Source organism: Perna viridis, chromosome 6 (genome assembly GCF_037379345.1).
Source record: "Perna viridis isolate PV_CMFRI_1.1 ecotype Kerala chromosome 6, ASM3737934v1, whole genome shotgun sequence".
Classification (NCBI taxonomy): domain Eukaryota; kingdom Metazoa; phylum Mollusca; class Bivalvia; order Mytilida; family Mytilidae; genus Perna; species Perna viridis.
This window is the reverse complement of record NC_142450.1, coordinates 21,996,785-22,016,367: the sequence shown is the minus strand read 5'-3', so window position 1 is coordinate 22,016,367 and position 19,583 is coordinate 21,996,785. Positions and strand designations below refer to the sequence as shown.

The following is a 19,583-nucleotide window of genomic DNA, read 5'->3' as shown; positions in this document are numbered from 1 at the left end:
ATTTTTTTCACGAAAACAAAATTCATACTTGTATGTTTAAACAATGTAAGAAACAATTGTACAACAAAAACACGTATTTTATTGAGGTTTTCAAATGTATACACCCGGTTTTCGGTTTTTTCATGTATTTTTCGGAAAAGAGGCATGTTTTCGGTTATTGGAGCTACCGTGTTTAACCTGCTTCAGGTCAATTAGAAAAATAGTCCTGCTCGCTAAGACAAGATTCAAATAGTTTAAAATAAGCACATAATCATAGAAATATTGCAATTCAACAAATATAACAAAAGCTGTAATGTCAAAATACTTCCATCTCTTACGAAAAATAAAGCGTCACATATTAAACTTGACACGGGAATGTGGATAATTGAATGATTGGCGGCGGAGCGATACAGTAACGTAAACTTAGCAAGGTGGAAAAGGGGGAGGGTAAAGAGAACAGACCGCGGGATATTTAGGCGGTTCCATATGGCAATATCCCACTTCCGGTTGAACCCCACTTGCCGACGATCTCTAAGTCAAGTTCAGGCCATAAATAGCCTTCCTTGACAAAAAAAATAGAATAGAATAGACACACACACACACACACACAATAAAAATGGTATGGTTTTATGTACATGGTGTTGCACAGTTTTAAAATCCTTTAAACAACATTTCTTATGTAGAAAGATACCATTAAAGGTGTATAGATGTGTTTCCGTGCTTTTTCTTACCTAAATGACATAAATATAATTTCCTAGGAATGGAACTTGTTGGGCCATCAAAAAGAAACTTGGCTGGTATTGTGATAGAGTACTTCTTTGCCGCGGGTTTAGTTATACTTGCCGGAGTAGCTTACTTACTGAGAGATTGGTTTTATATTGAACTGGTGTTTGGAGCACCCATGATTCTTTTCTTTTTGATGTGGCCGTAAGTCATTTTTATCTTGTTAATGTTACAGTAACTATAATCACAATGAAAGCAGAAGGAAGTTGAAAGAAGAAGTAATTTTATTCAATCAGAATACTATAGGTATCTGGAATAATTAGTTAAATCGCCGTTTTTAAATATAGAAAAATCAGAAAATAACATTAAAATAAATACTAATTTCCGAAGTTATTTTCAGTTTGTGTTATAATTATGTGAAATATATAATAATAATAATAATAATAATAATAATAATAATAATAATAATTAAAACGATTGTTTTAACAAATCAATATTTTTTTCTTTCTTTCAAAGAATTATTCCTGAATCTCCACGCTGGCTCATCAACCAAGGTCGCCATGACGAAGCGGAAGTAATTCTTAGAAAAGCCGCAAAAGTGAACAAAGTGACACTTCCGGATAAACTATTTATGGAACATGACCTAGAGGAACCTCCGACAGGGCATCTATTACATCTCTTCACAAGTAGAGTCCTGTTGGTTCGAACATTGGTCATATTTTTCAACTGGTATGTTTTGGTTAACATAAGTATAACTTCGACAAATACTTAGTTGAAATAACCGTTATATGTAGTTTATTTATAATACCAGAAGCAGCTAAAATCTGTAATGGACGAAGTTAAAAGCGAGAACGGCAGTATTTATAATAATCAGACTTACCAGAAGTTCAATTGCGTCATTGTAGATTTGAGACGACTTATCTGTGGTCGAATTTTTCTATATATTAAATTCATTGAAAGTTTCTAATTTAAACGATTAATAAAGTAAAGGCTTACGGGCCCAAATTCGAATGATGCATTTTTTATAAAGGTTGCAGTTAAAACTTTCACAAACGTTGTTTTTAATGAAGAATATACGGAACTATTTAAATCATGTACATATATTAGATGTTGGTTTTCTCATTTGGAATTATTGGCTATTTTAGCTTAAATACATTTCGAGATCCAAGAGTTCCGCAGAATTTAGCGTCCTGTCAGACTGAAATCAGGATCTCAGTGCTTTTAAGATTGTGTTATCTGTATTGATTACCATTTAATATATATGAGACATGTGTAACGAAGTTGAAAATATTGATATTTTTTTTAAATGATGCCTTTTACAGTTAAACTAAGCAACTAGAATTTATTTTCAGACTGCTGTAAAAGATACGAAACTGAAATAATGATCCTTGCTTTGTATTGCCCTTGATATTGTAAGTTAACTTTCTATCAGACTGTAATCTGGCTCTCAGTGCTTCTATGGTCAAAAATTAAATTCGCATTATGAGGACTGCTCCATATCTTGTGTACTAACAATTTAACCCCTAGGCGTTGAAATGCTGTATACTCAAATCAAAATATGATATTTAATTTTCATCTTTGGTGTTCATTACAGGATGGTCGTGAGCATGACATACTACGGACTGTCACTAAACACGGGGAATTTGGGCGGAGATTTCTACATGAATTTTTTCATATCTGGTCTGGTAGAATTTCCAGCGTATACATTGGCTATCTTTTTTCTAGACCGAATTGGCAGGAAAATATGTCATTTATTGGCAATGGTGATTGGTGGAGGCTGTTGCTTGGCAACAATATTTACAATAGTTTTTGGGGGAGAAGGTCAGTATCTGGTAAAGAGACTAGTTAGTTTGGTTTGGTTTGATGTCATTGTAAAGTTTTAAATTTCGACTACTTGGATTAGTCAGCTTAAGGGTGATATAAGCGATAATATTTAGAAGGAAACCACTGACCTTTGAAGGGCAGTTAAGTCTAACGCAACAAGGCATTGTCTATAAAAAATAAATGTATGATAAGTAGTATTAAGAGAAATACAGTTCGTTTGTTTGTTTGTTTGTTTGTTTGTTGGGGTTTAACGTCCGATCAGCAATATTTCAGCTATATTCAGACGATGAACATGAAATGGATAATAAAATGAACATGAAATGAAAAAAAAAGGATGGGACACAAGGATAATAGGGTCGACAAATTTTGATTGCCACTGTAAAAAGGGGGATGGGTTAGGTCGGGCAATTTAGCCTCCTGTGGCGGAGCGCAAAGGTTCCTACTCCTATCGATTACCACAGCAGGGTTCTATAACGTGCGAGGAACGTGGCAACTTTCCCAACACGGTGCACCACTATGGTTTGCCGTCAGGTTTTCCGTATTATACCCTGACAACCCCAGCATGTAACACGCCAGGGTCTACTCCATTCCACCACCTGTGGCACACATCCCAGTTGCTCTGTGGGCAGAGCTCCTAGCCCCCGGCTAGGTTTCTGAGCACTATTTAGTCGCCTTATACGACAAGCTAAGCGCTGCTGCAGGCCTATTCTTTTAACACCCGGACCTGCACGGGCTAAAATACAGTTCGAGTTTGATGCTTACAAACTGCTCTTAAGATTTATCATAAACATTCTTGATGACCGTTAGAGCAGTAACTGTTATATATTTTTCGTTCACTCAATGGTCCGTGAATGTTCATTAAATGTCAGTCCCTGTAAGAATCAGGCTGTAGGTGAAATACGGTATGAAAAAAAAAACACATTTTGATCGTGTTATTTGACTATTTGCCATCAGAATCAAGGAAAATAGGACAACGACAAGATTTCCAATATCATATTGGACCACTGAGTTACATTTTCATTGAAATGCACTGAAAATGGTCATTTCAAGGCAGATAACTCTGTCAAAAACCTAATTTTGTTCGGACAGTATTGAAAAATTTCTGCGCAAAGCCAGTGATGCAGAGATCCAAAAATGGTATTTTCAAATAGAGAAAGTATCTTTGAGTGCTGTAACATAGTCAGATCTGTGCAGTTTTGGCATGCATGGTTCTGATTATTTCCATTCTGCCCGATTCTTTCAAATACTTACACTTAAAACCTTTTATTTTACAGCGTACCAATTTTGCCTTTTCTTGAAATGAGTTATTTTGGGGAAATGGAGGATATTTATTTAATTTTATAGCCACGGCTTGGTAAAATGTTTTGGTTCTTTTCTAAAAACGCAGCGTTTTGTACTATTATAGCTCGAATGCACTTTCATCTCTTTGCATATTAGTTTGTGTTTATTTAATATTTTGTTATAAACCGTCTTGCGATGTAGTTCGGGTGAACTTAATATTTATGTACTTTAAGTGCCTTTTTTCTCATTGATTTTTTTATTACGTAAGAATAAAAGAAAGGTTAGCCTTTTTACTTTAACAACGTTAAAAAAATGGTTGTCACTGATTTAAATACGATATTTCTAAACAGTTATTTAAGTACTACGCCTACTCTTTATTTAACATTTTCAATAATGTTCATGTCGGATGTCTGGATAGACTACACCCAAAGCAATTTTTATCATTGTCCGACTCCAACCTTTACACCTCTGTGCCTAATTAAAGATTCTATGATCCTCAAAGAAACAGCCTTGCTCGGGTATCTGTTTAAATCTCGAATATGTTGAATTTTCTTAACAACTCATCCGTTGTATGTTTTTTATAGTACTATGTCACCCAAGCTCGATTATGTTGTTGTCTCACCCTTCAAAAGAGCCTTACAGGTATCCTTGTATCCGTATGCTACTACTATTTACGCTTTCAAGCATTCAGTTTGGTTGACAACTATAAACGGGGAGAAGTTGTCATTTTCATCTTGTTTATAAATTAGAAGTTAAAATCATTTTAAGCCAACTGCATAATATATTTGATTGAAAACTAAAGGGTTTAACACTGTACATCTTTTTAAAAATTATGAAACAAAAATGTTAACCCTCCTCCCCCTTTTTGTCATACTGCGTCCGTCTCTAATAGTAATACAATTTCTTATTTTTACAGATCTGCAATGGCTTACTACAACACTTGCTATGATTGGCAAACTAGGATCTGCAGCAGCTTTTGCTATTATATATGTATTCTCGGCGGAATTGTATCCGACTGTTGTGCGCAACACTGGAATGGGGGCCAGTTCCTGTTGTGCACGTGTTGGTGGCATGATAGCTCCTTATATCGCCGACTCGGTAACGTTTTATTTTAGTTCCATGAACCCAGAATGCTATATAAATATCTGATATATCAGGGTTTTCTTTTATAAAGAATTGTCTTGATACCAAATAGTAATTTGATACGTGAAGGTTGAATGTTAAAATATGATTTTGTTTTCGCATTATGAAAGCTTCATGAAAAATTCTACGATGCTACAAAATGTGTAGAATTCGACATAACATATCCATAAGTATTAGTTTATTGCATTTGTTTCTATTGGTAGGCTAAATTGATAGGAGGTAAGATGGGCCAAGCAGTACCATTGGTTATATTTGGTGCAGCGTCTGTTGCTGCAGGATTACTGTCACTACTGTTACCTGAAACATTGGGTCAACAGTTACCGGAGTCAATCGAAGATGGAGTAATATTTGGATCGTAAGTACAAATAGTTTGATGAGTACAAATAGAGTACACATGTCTGTTCCGTAATTTTCGGATATCATAATATTATAACTTATTTAAGCCATTATGAATGCGTCATGTCCTGCACATTTAGTATTGATGTTTGGTAGTTCAATTAGGAAATTTGACAGGTTCTTAAAACATAAACCGCAACAAATCAGTTTTAAACTTAAGACTATAAAACTTCCGTAATGTTTGATGTGAACTTTTTTTTACAGATAAGTTATAGCTAAATAGGACTACTGTATAAAACATGCACTTTAAAATATTTTCGACCGCCTCCAGTGAAATTCTCGACCGCATATGTAATCTTGTCGATCGACAATGAATGTGAATCTACTCTCGCAATGACGAAAAAATTATTCAATTTGTCTTAGTTTTCCGACGTTAAACTGTGGCACGAGTAACTTGCCGCGTTTGAAATATAATGTGCAGCCTTACGATCTCGCTGATCGCATTATGTGCTTCTATTTTTTGTTGCCCCCCCCCCCCCCGCGACGTGTCGCGACGGAACATGGAAATACCGGGCGTCCGTCCGTCCGCGTTTTCATCACTTTATTTTTTAATGCTTGTACCAAATAAGTTTCTTTTTGCTATGTGGCCTTATTATGAAGAATTACATATTAAGTTCGATTGAATGATTTTTACGAAAAATATTGCCCTTGGACTAAGAAAATTTCAGTGAATTTAAAGTTTTCTGCACTTTCTTTTTATTTTCGCGGGGGACATTGGAACGCTATTCTTTTACTGCATTTTTATCGCTTGTTTTTCGGTTTCTGTGTGTTGTATCTTCTTTATGTCTCAGTTTTTCTTTGTATGGCCTTTGTCCCTAAATTCGTATTTATGATTTCACTTCATTTTGTATTGCCTTCAATTTCATATTCATTTTAATATGCGTTAATATTAAAATTAATGTTCGTTTAACCATATGTCAACAAGAACTTAAAATAACAAATGTTACATTTTGTCCCTTATACATCTTTTTGTGCTGGATAAATCATCGTGTACTAGGATTTTTACAATAAATTTCGTCCTTTTTGGAAGATTTTTTCGCACAATATCGTAGCAAAAAAAGATCCTCGATTCCAGGCAAGCGAAGCCAGACAAGATTCGTATTAGAATTTGTTAAAAAGAAACAATAAAAAAAAGATTACATGCAAAAAATATCTAGGAGAGAGGTCTACATCGCGTTCGCCCCATATGAATCACACCTGTTAAAGAAGTAGACATAGGGTAAGGGACACAAATCTTAAAAATCATTGGAACGTTTGTATTCACCATTTTACATCCATCTTATGTAAGCAGTTAAATTAAATATAATACAAACATATCACTGATTTCATGAGTTATGTCCCTTACCCTAGGTCTACCTCCTTAAGGACCATGTTTACGTTAACAAAAATACAACTTACAAATTTTGTTGCATTTAAAGCAAACAGTTTGAAACAAATAAATAACATAATGAGAATGGAAAATTTAACGGTAAATATGTTAAAGAGACAACAAACCCACCAGGAACTGGGAAGGAATCCATGGAACTCTCCATCAAGGAGATTTGAAAAGTGTTCAAAAATGGGTTGTCGTCTAATCGTATGAATCCAAAAAAACGCTTTTTGTTTTGTTTTTGTTTTTCAGGGAAGAATACAAGGAAAAGAAAGAGAAGAAATATAAGAAGGATAACAGTATAGAAATAAGTGTAACGAAGTTCTAATAGGCAGCAATAAATGCATAATGATATTGTGTTCATACTAACCAATATTGTTTTTAAATGAATATGTTAGTCACTTAGTTATTAACAGCTCACTTTCAATTTTTCGAATTATACGATTAAAAACTTGTTTATAGAAGACGTGTCGGTTTCAAATAAAAGTTTTCCGTCTATCAACGTTCAATTCATGTCTGCCCTTCATAAAAATTCCAAGCTGGATCATTGGTGGTGCCGGAAGTCCATTGTCTTTACTATAAACCGCACATTTTTCGTAGTCGCATGGAGATTCACGCCATGCATACCGGAAGCCCATCGGCATTTCACTCAGTGCGCATGCATTATAGGACATAGTTACCATAGTGTCTGTGTAATTTACAATTGGAGCTTGCACCCAACGCGGTTTCTGGCTACCGTATTTTGTACATGATGTGGTATTGCTGGGTGAACAACAAACCTAAAACAAGAAACTTCTGATGAACTGGCACGGTCAAGTGAACAGATTTTTTGCAACGTCCCGAAACTTTAATTTAAAAGTATGAACGACTTGCCGCCGTCAGAAGCAAAATGGGCCTAATTACTTTAAAAGATTTGGAAATTCAATTCATTGTAAATTTATTTCGATAACTAACAATTAATTCGATTATTCATAAAGTTTAATAAATACATATGTTTTACGATAATTAGTATTCAAGAAAGTCGGTAAAAGTATTAATAAAAAGACTAGTGATCATATTTCATGGTGATTACTTAACATATAATCAGTACATATCCATTGCATAAGTTAAATGTAGATTTTGTGAATCATTGCTGCCACTCGTACATTATTTTATTGTTTACCTCAAATCCTTCTGTAGATCGAATGTCAAGATGTGTACTTCCGTTATCGTACCCGATTCCAAGTGTACGGAATCCATGATCTGCAAAGTAAGCACTTGGTTGTGGCCCTTGGAACCGTATTTTGCCATACTGGTTATATGCCACCGCCATCGCCGAAGTTACCAACCTCTGTGCTACTGCCTGCTTATGCCTTGGGTGAACACTGAGATAAAAATAATTGTTATATAATTAATGCAGTATATTGAATTTTGTTCCGATTGTTATTTTCAAACTCTATACTCAATAACTGTCTGTATATATTTAAGGATTGACTGTTATATGTTTCGGTCTATGAAGAAATAACCTCATCACGCGATGCACACTAAATACGCAGGTTATTTTCAAGTGTACACCACGGGCATGGAGGTTATTTCTAATAGACCAAAAAAAAAAATACAACAATCATTCCTTGACATTTAATTTAAGTATCAAAATTCAAGGAGTATCATTAAAAAAGTTTGATGACGTCACAGTCATTACAAAATTTAGTCTATGAGATGATGGACGAAATTTTGTATTCAATTAGAAACCACGTTACTACTGAAATTAATTATATAAGAATATATAAAAACTTGGAAACGTTTCAGTACAATTTCAGCTGCCAAACTTTTCAAGTCGTTAAGCAGTTCATTTTAATCACAAGGATAGTTAAAACTGGTTTACTAAATAGACCCAAATACCTGCCGTATGGTGATTTGAAATCCGGAAGGTCCATTGCCACTGCCATGAAGACGTTTGGAAGTACATAGTTTGGTACATAACCCATATCACCGGTTTGATGCCATCGGATGTCAGGAAAACCAGTATCTATGTTATATTTCTGTCTGTCTCTGTCACCAGCAAGCTGTCAATGGACAGAACAAAGCAAAAAAAAATGGTTTATTATTTCTTCATATTCGACTTTTACAACTGCAGCAAAAAAAAAAATAAATAAATAACTAATGAAATTGTAAGAAGGAACAATTGATTACCGAAAAAAAATCAGTTATCCAGTTAGCTAACCCCTCCCCCTAAAAAAAAACAACAAAAAAACAATTCGCAAAAAAAATAAAATAAAATAAACAAAAAACAATTGGTAATCCAGTTTTCAAAGCAATATTTTGCTTAAGAATTAGCCCTTCATGGAAGCATATGGTGGTACAAGGGAACATGTACTAGAAACCCTTTAGATATAAAGTATATGTACTTGAACAAATCCGAAAGGAAACTGGTTACTAGTCTGACCATTGGTATTCATGCTCCAATGTGATCTCCAGTCAGATATCATCTCAGGAAACGTGCAGTTGTAAGTGTCAGGAGTCCTAGCGTTTGCCTCACCTGAATTAAAAATACATTGTATACGTCGACATCGTCTGAATATAGCTGAAATATTGCTGCTCGGACGTTAAACCCCAACAAACAAACAAACAAACAAACATTGTGTACGTAGCCTGGCAATACAACGTACAAACAGGCGTTCACGTTCGTTTACCTCATGCAACAGACATGATTTCATGACAAAAACTGTTTTTAGTGCATGTATGGCGACATAATCAAACTAGTTCTAGAAGAATAAGTTCCATAAAATTTCAAAAACACACGATAGCAAAAAAACTTGGAAGGAAACGGACATTGTTCCAATGATAGGTAAGCCAATCCATCGAAGACCCCTAGTTCGGTTTCTGGCTTTTATTAGCAATTCAGCGGGTGTTTCTAGAAAACCAGTGGACGCTTACCCTACCGGTGCACATGGTCCATGCTCCCAGTTTTTAGTGGAGTCCGAGTTGCTCATTTACTTTCGTTACTTTGTATTATTTTACATGTATTTGCTTTATGTTCTTAGTCGTTTTGTCTGTTTTCCATGTCTGGTCTTTGTCCCTGGATTATATTCTTTTGATTTCTGCTAGAATCTGGGTTCCCTTGATTACTTTTGCACACAAAAGGTCTCAAGACACTTGCAAAACTCTCCGTACACTTAAGTCCCAAGCAAGTTTTAAGTAGAAAATTTCCCAGAAAATAGGCTGAAGTTCATTCAATATTTTTTATTACCTTGGTACCATATTACTCCATAAATGGTCATTTTAGTGAAAGGTAGCATCATCGCATTCCACAGAGACGAATGTTCCAGACTAGCAGCTCCACTATTAGTCATCGACATGATAACAAACATTTCAGTGTATATATGTACATGGATACAAACACAATTCTAATCTCATTTTATTACACGTTTCCTAGGAGAACAATTGCATCATGCATTATTTAAAAAACAAGTACTATCTTTAAAAATAAAGATATCCGATGCACGCGGCAGTAAAATTGGTTCCTTCTACTTAAAATTTTCTACATTTCATACGGGAAATAACATATGACACGCAATTTTATTTTTCGATACAGTTTTTTTCGAACGCCACTAAGATCATAACATGATTATAAAAAATAATGCTTATACTATACACAATATCATTTTTTCAAGAAAATGGATGATTGTTAAGATATACAACATGCATGTTTAATGGAAGCTAATTATATCAGTTGCACAAATTCGTTCATAGAAACTATGAAACTTTCATGATACAATTATTACAACACAGTGCCAAAAAAAGGGGAACATCCTCGGTATTGTTGTTTTATCGTTAATGGCGAAAAGCAAAACAATCCGATTTAACCTTACTTATGTTTAGACCTTTTGATGCCACATTGAGCGAGTGCATTAGGCGATGACCAAAGTTCTATAGCGGTGCCACCCCATGCTGAGGTTACCAGACCTATCGGATAGTTTCTTTTTTTATACAAATATTTCCCATACAACCAGCATACTGCAGAGAAATATGTCCACGGTTTGTGGCCAACGGCGTCTGAAAGTAAAACACCAGTTTTCATGACATTACAATACCTATTCACATAAAGATCACGAATTACGCACATTATTGGTTCTTGAACAGCTTTGTATATCAACTCGGCGGATGTTTCTAGAAAAGCGGAGGACGCTTACCCTACCGGTGCACCTGGTTCTTGCTCCAAGTTTTAAGTGGCGTCCGAGTTGTTTTTGTTTCATTGTACGCATTATTTTGGTTATTTCTTGTTCTTTGTATTGTGTGTCTGTTTCCATGTCTGGTCTTGTCCCTTGATTGCGTTCTTTTGATTTCTGTTAGAATCTTGGTTCTCTTGATTACTCTTTAAAAATTTGAATTTCATATCTCTTTTTTGATAGGCATTGATGGCGTATAGTTCAATACATAATGTGATAAGGTTATAATAAGGTTATACGGAGGTTCAGGCTAAAACAATAATATAACGAAAGCTATTAGGGTGAAGCGCCTTGAGACAGAAATCATTCTTAGAACAACAAAACTTTGCTTGGGATCAGTAGAAAATTTTGTAAAATACATGAATGAATGGGTGTCTAGGTTTCCTGTCCCACATACCAGAGATATTATGGGAAGTTAATATTTAAGCAACAGATTTATCACCTTTGTTTGGTATTGACCATTTCTCCTCTACAGATTTCAAATCGGTCAATGGTTCGGTAGATGATTCTAACGCAGCTGTAAATACCCGGATGTCAGGGTAATTGTGTGCATCTTCTAATTCTTCTGTTGCGTTGTCAGCCTAAACAATATTAACAATTTCGCGGAGCACCATACACGCTCTGTAATTTTTTTTCTTGTGCTCATATTTGTCACTACAAAAGCACCACGGTTATATTTATTTTGGTAACATACTGCAGTGCTTTGAAGTGACGCTTCCTCAAGGCAATTTTCTATACCGAGTTATTTGTTATTATGTAGGACAAGTGACAAAATACAAAATAACTTGAGGTTTGTTACATGTTGTTTAAGCATTGCTATTCATTGCCCAAAATGTAATTTATATGTACGGTGCTTCTGTCAAATTTAAGCAAATTTTAGATAAGTAAACCTTTAAATGACTATATGCAACCTACCATATCAAGAGTGAAGACCATATTACTCTGTCCTGAACACATCCACACATCACCAAACCGAACATCTCTCAGTACGATTGTTTTATTGTTGGACTTAGCAGTGATAGTGTACGGATTTTTAGTGTCGGAAATGGGAGGCAGCACAACATACCAGATGTTAACGGGGTCGACGCTTGCCACGATTGCCTGGTGGTCGAACCCCGTCACTATAACGGTGTCGCCTGTCTTATCTCCGTATCCCCACAACATGGCGGCTTGTGGGGCCTTTTGTAAAACCATATGGTCGCCATAGTAGGAAGCAAAGGCGAATGTCGTGTTTACTGAAAAGCAAAGGTACACGGAATTTTGTTAATTTATAGGACGTTTCCAAATGAATTCGTGACAACGGATATGTGTAATATTTTGCTTCCAGATGTGATGCCTTTCAATTCACAAAATTTTTAGAGTCATGTCTCACATATGATCCAGTGTGGACAAATTGCAGATAAAGTATTTTAGTTTATACATTAGGTAATATATAGGCTTACTTTTTTCTTACAAAATTTTCGTTGAATTGTTTATAAAAATAAGATAAAATAATACAGTCACTGTAACAACTTACTTGAAGCAAAGTCTTTTTTTTATCAAACCCTTGTCCGACCTAGTTGCTACTTTAAAACTATCATATCCGAGTAAGTAAAAGTCTTGTTTTTGTTTGAAGGAAACTTACCACTCAGGTTTTCTGCTCGGACACTGCATATTGCTGCAACAAATATGCCTATCACAAGCTTTAAAATAAAGTCTGACATGGTTTGATAGTTACATATAAATGTACTACTTCCGGTATGTGTCTTATCAGATATTGATGTGATCGACAGTTACATGTACATGTATGTATATCTCTTCTTACAATGGCTTTATCTTGAAATATACTACTACCACTTTCAAAATAATGTGTATATTGTTATTTAGGATTGGAGAAGGTTATTGCATAAAAAAAACATTCAAAACTTGTGTAAACTAACGGTGTTCGAACAGAAGAATAGCTAATATGCTAATTTTTCACATTTAAAGTGAGACACTGTGTAGTGGCGGATCTAAAGGGGGTGCAGGGGATTCGCTTTTTATTTCTCATTTCCATGTGTAAAATTGACAAAAATGACAAATAATATCCTAGAACCCCCATTTTTTCTGAGGAACCTTGACTGGCACCCTCATTTCCAAGTGTCTGGATCCGCCCTGCTGTACATGTTTCTGAAAGACCAAGAAGTCACGCCCAGTCTGAATTGTTAGAGCAGAAGATAAAATGCATGGTACCATTTATACTAGTACAAGATTTCGTTTTTCAGATCTAATTGTTTGTAAAATGATCATATAAGCTAACAAAGACACAACTTGATTTGTATATGTCTGCATTGAAATCTTTCCAGTAGAATTAAAAGGACGTTTTTTATAATCATACCAAACATAGACTCAGCACAATATTTTGATAAATTTATCATTAGGGTTAAATTATTTACTACATATTAGTTACTGTATTAGTGATACACAACTCGTTTATCAGCTCTTTCTCTATCATAGTATTTGTTTTTAAATAATCCAATAGTAATCAATGGCGGAGTTGGAAGTCCGTTTTCCCTACTATACACAGCGCAGAAGAATAAATCACATGGTGATTCCCGCCACTCATAGCGCAGGCCTACAATGTAGTCATTTTGGTCACATGCTTCCGTCCACACCTTTAATGACCAAGCATCGTAATCAACAACTGGGGCTTTCACCCATTTTGAAGTTGGGTCATTGCATTGTGAATTATTGTTCTTTGAGCAACAAATCTAAAATAGAAAGCGTATTGAAAAAAGTTGTGGTACTGGTTATACTTATATCATTTCGGATAAAAATGTAAAATATTAGCATTTATTCAACTAATATAACCGAATTGCATAATTTATCGAGAAGCGATTGATATGTCATTCTTTGCATGAAACTTCCTGGATCCATCGTCATCACTCTTTCTCACGTGTGTTACGAGATTTGTATCCCTTTACTGGTTCTATAAAAGAGGTCTTTGGAAACTTTCGGTCTCTTCTTTCCAGAACATTGGACTGATACATGTACGCATTCAGTCATTGTTTTAAAATGTAATAATTGATAACAAGACGTCGGTCATTTTGTTTGATGTTACTCCTTTGTTGGGTTTTATACCATGTATGGTTCTTCATTATATGTACAGCCTGTTGTATTACTGTAATTATTCTGTGAAATTTACTATTTGACCACCATCCAGTCTATAATACCCACGACACAAAAGTTTCATGAAAAAAGACAAAACAAAAATAACAAAACAAAAAAAAAACAAAACAAAACAAAACAAAACAAAATTAAATAAATATTAAAAACAAAAACAGTTATAATAAAAATTGAAATAAAGGCCTTGCAATTTTAATAGGAGCATTCATAACCTTGAATCCTAATAAGTTTGTAATAAGCATTCTTATTGATATGTTTCTTTGGCCAACTTAGGTAATTTTTAACAAATTTGGTTCTGTGACGTCGAGCGTGAGAAGAAGGCCATGTGAACATCATGAGAGTACTAGCTGAATACTAGTTATACCTCAAATCCTTCAATCTGTTTAACAATCAAGTGAGTAGTCTTGTTATCAAAGGTTATATGTATAGTTTTGTCGCTCAAGTCTAACTTGTAGCTATCAGGGAGTGGTCCTTGATAATTACGTTTAGTGTTGTTGTTATAGGCCACTGGTAAAGCGGCGGTAACCAGGCGGGTGGCTATATCTTGTTTGTCTCTAGGGTGTATACTGAAAATAAACTGCAGGTGTTACTAAGTTAAAACAATTAAAAAGCATGAAAAAAAAACGAAACTTAGTCTTAGGCAAATTGAAATTACTTTATAGAATAGAATCGGAATGGTATAATGATTACAATTTACAAATGCTGGACCCGTGTTAACAACCATTATCGCTTAGGAGAGATGGAATTTGCACAAAAATCAAAATCAAGTTAGTATAAAAAATGCAACAGATAATATATTTAGAAGCTCATTTTGTCATGCTGTATCCAGGCAGTAATTATCTAGCCTTACTGCGTAGCTATGAGAATCCATGAAAGCTGATATCGCACCCCTTTTATCAGATCTTTTGCTGGATAAGTAAACTTTACACTTTACCTTCCATATGGAGAGTCGAAGTCGGGAAGATCCATTGCTACAGCCATAAAAACCTTTGTCATATACTGGTTTGGAACATAACCAACATCCGCTGTCTGGTGCCATCTAATATCTGGGAAACCAGTCGACACGTCTACTTTTGTTCGGTCTCTATTAGGCGCTAGCTTAAATCATATAAAATCAATTACAATGTATGCCTATGTCAGGAAATAGAACCTCGGTCAAAATTTGTTCAAGAAATATATTTTCAATTACCCTTTTGATATTATATTTCAGTAAAAGCTGAACTGTCTGGTATTATTCTTAAACGTGGTTAAATTAGTTGGTTTTCATCTTTTTGAAATATTTATGTGATTGATATTTTTGTATTCCACAAATTAGTTGATTTCACAACTTTATCATTTACTCAGAATTGTGTTCCGAATTTCAAATTATTGTGGAAAATAAAAAAAACAAATAAAAAACGAACAAACGAAATGAATTAAAACAGATAAAACAACCGTCTTACTTAAAAGCTTTGTTTACATATTCTACGATCCCATAAAAGACTGAATATATGGGAAACAACTGCGTAGATAGCTTGTGACATTTGACTTCCAACAAGTAAAAAATTACCTGCACAAAACCAAAAGGGAATACAGGGTCATTGACATTCCCTGAATTAGTACTGAATGTTTTTCTCCAGTCTTTAATCATAGCGGGGAATGTACAGTTATAAGTATGGGGATCACCGGCATTTGATTCACCTGAAACAGAATACTTTTAACTATACCACTTGTATAATCTTACCAACATCTAAGGCTACCGTTTTAGCATCAATTGTCAACCTATGTGACATACACTAAGCTCATTTTCACAAAGTAACATTACGTGCCTGTTTTACTACAGTTTATATTACACTTACTCTGTTGATGCCTTTTTGTCCTTCTTTTTATTTATTACAACTGAACTACATGACTTTTGTGTAATTATATTTTCTGCTTTATAAACGCAATGACGTAAGACAAGAGGTAATGGGTTCGTTGCTGAACATGTCATGGTGCATATTCATGCCAGTTTTGAAATACACTGTACACGGAAATTCACTGTGATATGAAGAAGTCGCAAACGAAAACGATGAATGCTCTTAAAAAACTGCCATATCATTGAAAATGGCCATCAAAATCGGCAAAGTTTGAACACTGTTATTGTTGGATGAAAATTAGTTTCTTGTGAAAATGTGACATGTTGAATTCGAAGAAAGTTTTAGAATATGGTCGAAAAACACTGTAATACTGTAATAGGATAATTTTAATATAACTTAAAGGATCAATACCTTGGTACCAGAGAACACCATAAATGCTCATCTTAGTGAATGGTAAGACCATGGCATTCCACAGAGAAGAGGGAGATAAACCTGTCCTATAACGATAAAGGGAGATATTTATAAATTGGATTTACTATTTTCAATTACAATTCTTTACATCCAAAATGGTAATCTTATCTATTCCTACTCTAACACTTGTTACTTATATTAAAATATTTATTATATCATTCATCGAATCGTTTATATATTCAAATAATCTCATATTTGAATGCAACAAAACTTAATATGGGACCCAATTTGATGTCAACTCAGAACAGTGGTAGACAGTTTAATTTTTTAAGTATGTTTTTGATAACGAGAAGAAGCGAGGAAATTATATTTAAGAACAAGTCACATGATATTTATAATCCATGAACAGAGACTAGAATAAGAACACAGACAAAAAACGTAAGTAACACAAGACACATGTATTCGAAAGAATACGCACAGAAACTAAATAATAAATGAGCAATTTGTGACATAATCAAAACTGAGTGTGGACCAGGTGCATCGGTAGGGTAATCGAATTCTTGCCATGTAGTGTTCATTTTTCAATATACGGACATACTTTTAGATTTCATATATCTTTGCTTTTATTTTTCATATTTTAGTGAATTATAGCTTATTAATTACTTTCAAATTATAATTTTAAAAACAAATATTGAGTATATGCATGAGTTGAAAGGCAATTTCACGGTTTTATTGCATTTTATTATTATTAGTTTTTCAATTTCTTGTTATTGCTATATTTATATTGTATAACTGTTTATTATCACTTTCTATATTTTATCTTTTCCTGTATATCTTAGTTTGTATCTGTATCAAGTCATGAGCTTAGAGTAATTGTTTACATTATATAACGAACTATACAATGACTGTATAATAATAATGATGATGATGATAATGATGATAATAATAATAGAAACATCTGCCAAACAGCTAATGTAATGTTAAATCTGGGCTAAAACGAAAGAAGTTCGACAATAACTAAAGAACAAATCCTTTCTCAATGCAAATTTATATAACTTTAAGCAATTCGATATTTTGAGACAACAAACCGATAAAAACAAACAATATCCGTTAATCTTACGTTAAATCTATACTCTCTTTAATACCACACTGCTGTAGCACAATGGGTGAAGTCCATAATTCTATAGCTGTTCCACCCCAGGCTGTTGTTATCAAACCAATAGGGTAGTTAAGTGTCTCAAAAAGGACCTTACCATACAACCAACATACAGCAGAGAAATATGTCCACTTTTCATGTCCGACAGTATCTGAAACATAACATAAAGGAAAGGAAAAATAGTTTGATGGCACGACTTATTTTTTATCTAATTTGCTGTGCATAAAAATGTGTGGAACCATACTCATAAAGTGAAAGGAAAATGCAAAATCATATTCATGTTTAACATGGTAAAAAGCGTTGAGATTAAAGTCAACATTAATTAGACATGAACAAAGGTAGGATATTTTATATTGATGCTTTGAACATGTATGTATTTTTCTGGAATCAGCACCATCCGAGTTACATTTATCTACCCTGACAAGGTATTGACCACGGTTCTTCGACACTCTTCAGATCTATCAATGGTGTATCAGACGACTCCAGTGCTGCCGTGAACAGACGAATATGGGGATAATTTTTGGCTACCTGCATTTCAGCCATTGCATTGTTCACCTGAAAGTAAATTTTATAATTAGTTAATCTGTGATCATGGAGGAATCGCCAATTTAAAATGAAATGGTTTTCGAAAAAAGGATATAATTTAGTAAGTCACGAGGCAAACGAGATCTCACTCTGCACAGTTTGTTCTGTATTTATGCTCATTTTGCACATGTTTTATTTTATTACATCTTTCTTTTTGATCGTTAGAAACGTGAATCGTCATCGGATATCTTTACCAGCCAACAACAACGTTCGGGATTCCGTTTTCTTCGAATATTTTGTCCTGTATTTTTTTTTATTCTTGGGCTTTTTCCTGAGTATATCGATAAATGCTACTTTTCTTTCATTTTTTTTTTGTAAAAAAATAATAGTGACTTCAATTATTCAAGCCATACCATATCCAGAGTAAAAACCATATTGCTCTGTCCCGAGCATACCCATACATCTCCAAACAATACGTCTTTCAATGTAATGGTCTTCGAATCTGACAATGCAGTTATAGAATAGGCATGCTTTGTGTCAGACACAGGAGGAAGAGTGATTGACCATATCAATTGTGACGTCACTATCGCCGAGAGTGCACTGTGATTGGTAAGAGTCAAAGTCACACTACTTCCGGCTTTCTCACCGTAACCCCAAATTATTGCCGATTGTGGTGCCTTCTGGAGTATCATGTGGTCTCCATAGTAGGAGGCAAACGAAAATGACTGGGCTTTTAATGAAACAATAACAAGTGCAAGGTCAGTTAAGTTTTAGAATATCACTTAAAACCTGTGTGTTGACATGTACATTTCCTGTGATTTGGTTGTATGACAATGATGTTTTGTAAACAATTATATTTTAAAAATGACAATCTCATGTAGACTCGTGTTATATATACATAAACTAAGTGATTATTGATAATACAGCCTTTCATATCAAATGAGCTAAACGTCCATCTATATCGTATCTTGACCTTCCAGTTTTGTTTGCTTAATTGGTTAATCAAGATCGTAGAATTAAACACGTTGCAAAAATGCAATAAATATCTTGAGCTAAACATATTTATTATGTTGCTGTTTTGATCTTGTAGATAAAAAAATACATTTTCTGGACTAAGTCAAAGTAATGCAGTCTTATATGAACATTTTCGAACTAATTTAGACATAAAGCAATTAGCAAGCATTGTTCTAACCATATCATACCTTTCAGTCCTGATTCCGTTGCACCTACTACTCCATGTAAAATGCTGGTTAGAGCTAGCAGAAATTGTGCTTTTGTCAACATATCTGTCAATTACTCGCTATCATTTTTAATGATATGACCACATGACCTAAACTTGATAATTTAAGTGTATACTATTTACGCACTTTAGTATTTGATCAACTATCTGTCAAATTTTGTCATTTATTTCGTTAAAAAATGGTTGTACAAACTTAAAAAGTCGGTTCAGGTCGAAACATAAAGGGCATGCAACTTACGCAAAATTAAAAAAAAACATTCCTGAAATCCTGACTTATTACATATAATATACACGATACGCTTTTTTAAAGTTCCCAGAATAACATACTGTAATTTTTACTAGCAGA

General features: G+C 34.3%; 3 protein-coding genes and 1 long non-coding RNA gene across 4 annotated transcripts in view; 2 read left to right on the top strand and 2 right to left on the bottom strand.

Annotated features, from left to right (window-relative positions):
- Window positions 1-7,213, top strand: part of LOC148614083 (organic cation transporter protein-like) — an 18,385-nt gene extending 11,172 nt beyond the window's left edge. The window contains exons 5-10 of the mRNA XM_088587904.1: window positions 738-906; window positions 1,219-1,431; window positions 2,297-2,523; window positions 4,724-4,905; window positions 5,154-5,305; window positions 6,968-7,213. Coding sequence (XP_088444030.1) covers window positions 738-906; window positions 1,219-1,431; window positions 2,297-2,523; window positions 4,724-4,905; window positions 5,154-5,305; window positions 6,968-7,043 — 1,019 coding nt within the window. The 3' untranslated portion in view covers window positions 7,044-7,213. The remainder of the gene's footprint in view (window positions 1-737; window positions 907-1,218; window positions 1,432-2,296; window positions 2,524-4,723; window positions 4,906-5,153; window positions 5,306-6,967) is intronic.
- On the bottom strand, window positions 7,070-12,681 carry LOC148614082 (sialate O-acetylesterase-like). The gene is made up of 9 exons (XM_088587906.1): window positions 12,548-12,681; window positions 11,839-12,158; window positions 11,366-11,504; window positions 10,567-10,750; window positions 9,945-10,036; window positions 9,103-9,233; window positions 8,597-8,760; window positions 7,878-8,079; window positions 7,070-7,494 (listed from the first exon to the last, which is right to left on the bottom strand). The coding sequence occupies exons 1-9, from the start codon at window positions 12,624-12,626 to the stop codon at window positions 7,192-7,194; spliced, it is 1,614 nt and encodes a 537-aa protein (XP_088444032.1). The 5' UTR covers window positions 12,627-12,681; the 3' UTR covers window positions 7,070-7,191.
- Window positions 12,664-16,534, top strand: LOC148614081 (uncharacterized). Its single transcript, XR_015923559.1, has 3 exons — window positions 12,664-12,707; window positions 14,341-14,461; window positions 16,308-16,534. It is a non-coding gene; the product is annotated as an uncharacterized LOC148614081 (long non-coding RNA).
- LOC148614080 (sialate O-acetylesterase-like) lies at window positions 13,154-19,583 on the bottom strand. Its single transcript, XM_088587907.1, has 9 exons — window positions 19,200-19,583; window positions 18,411-18,727; window positions 17,889-18,027; window positions 17,437-17,623; window positions 16,317-16,402; window positions 15,617-15,747; window positions 15,002-15,165; window positions 14,432-14,633; window positions 13,154-13,652 (listed from the first exon to the last, which is right to left on the bottom strand). Exons 1-9 carry the CDS (start codon window positions 19,279-19,281, stop codon window positions 13,356-13,358), a joined length of 1,605 nt encoding a protein of 534 aa, XP_088444033.1. The 5' UTR covers window positions 19,282-19,583; the 3' UTR covers window positions 13,154-13,355.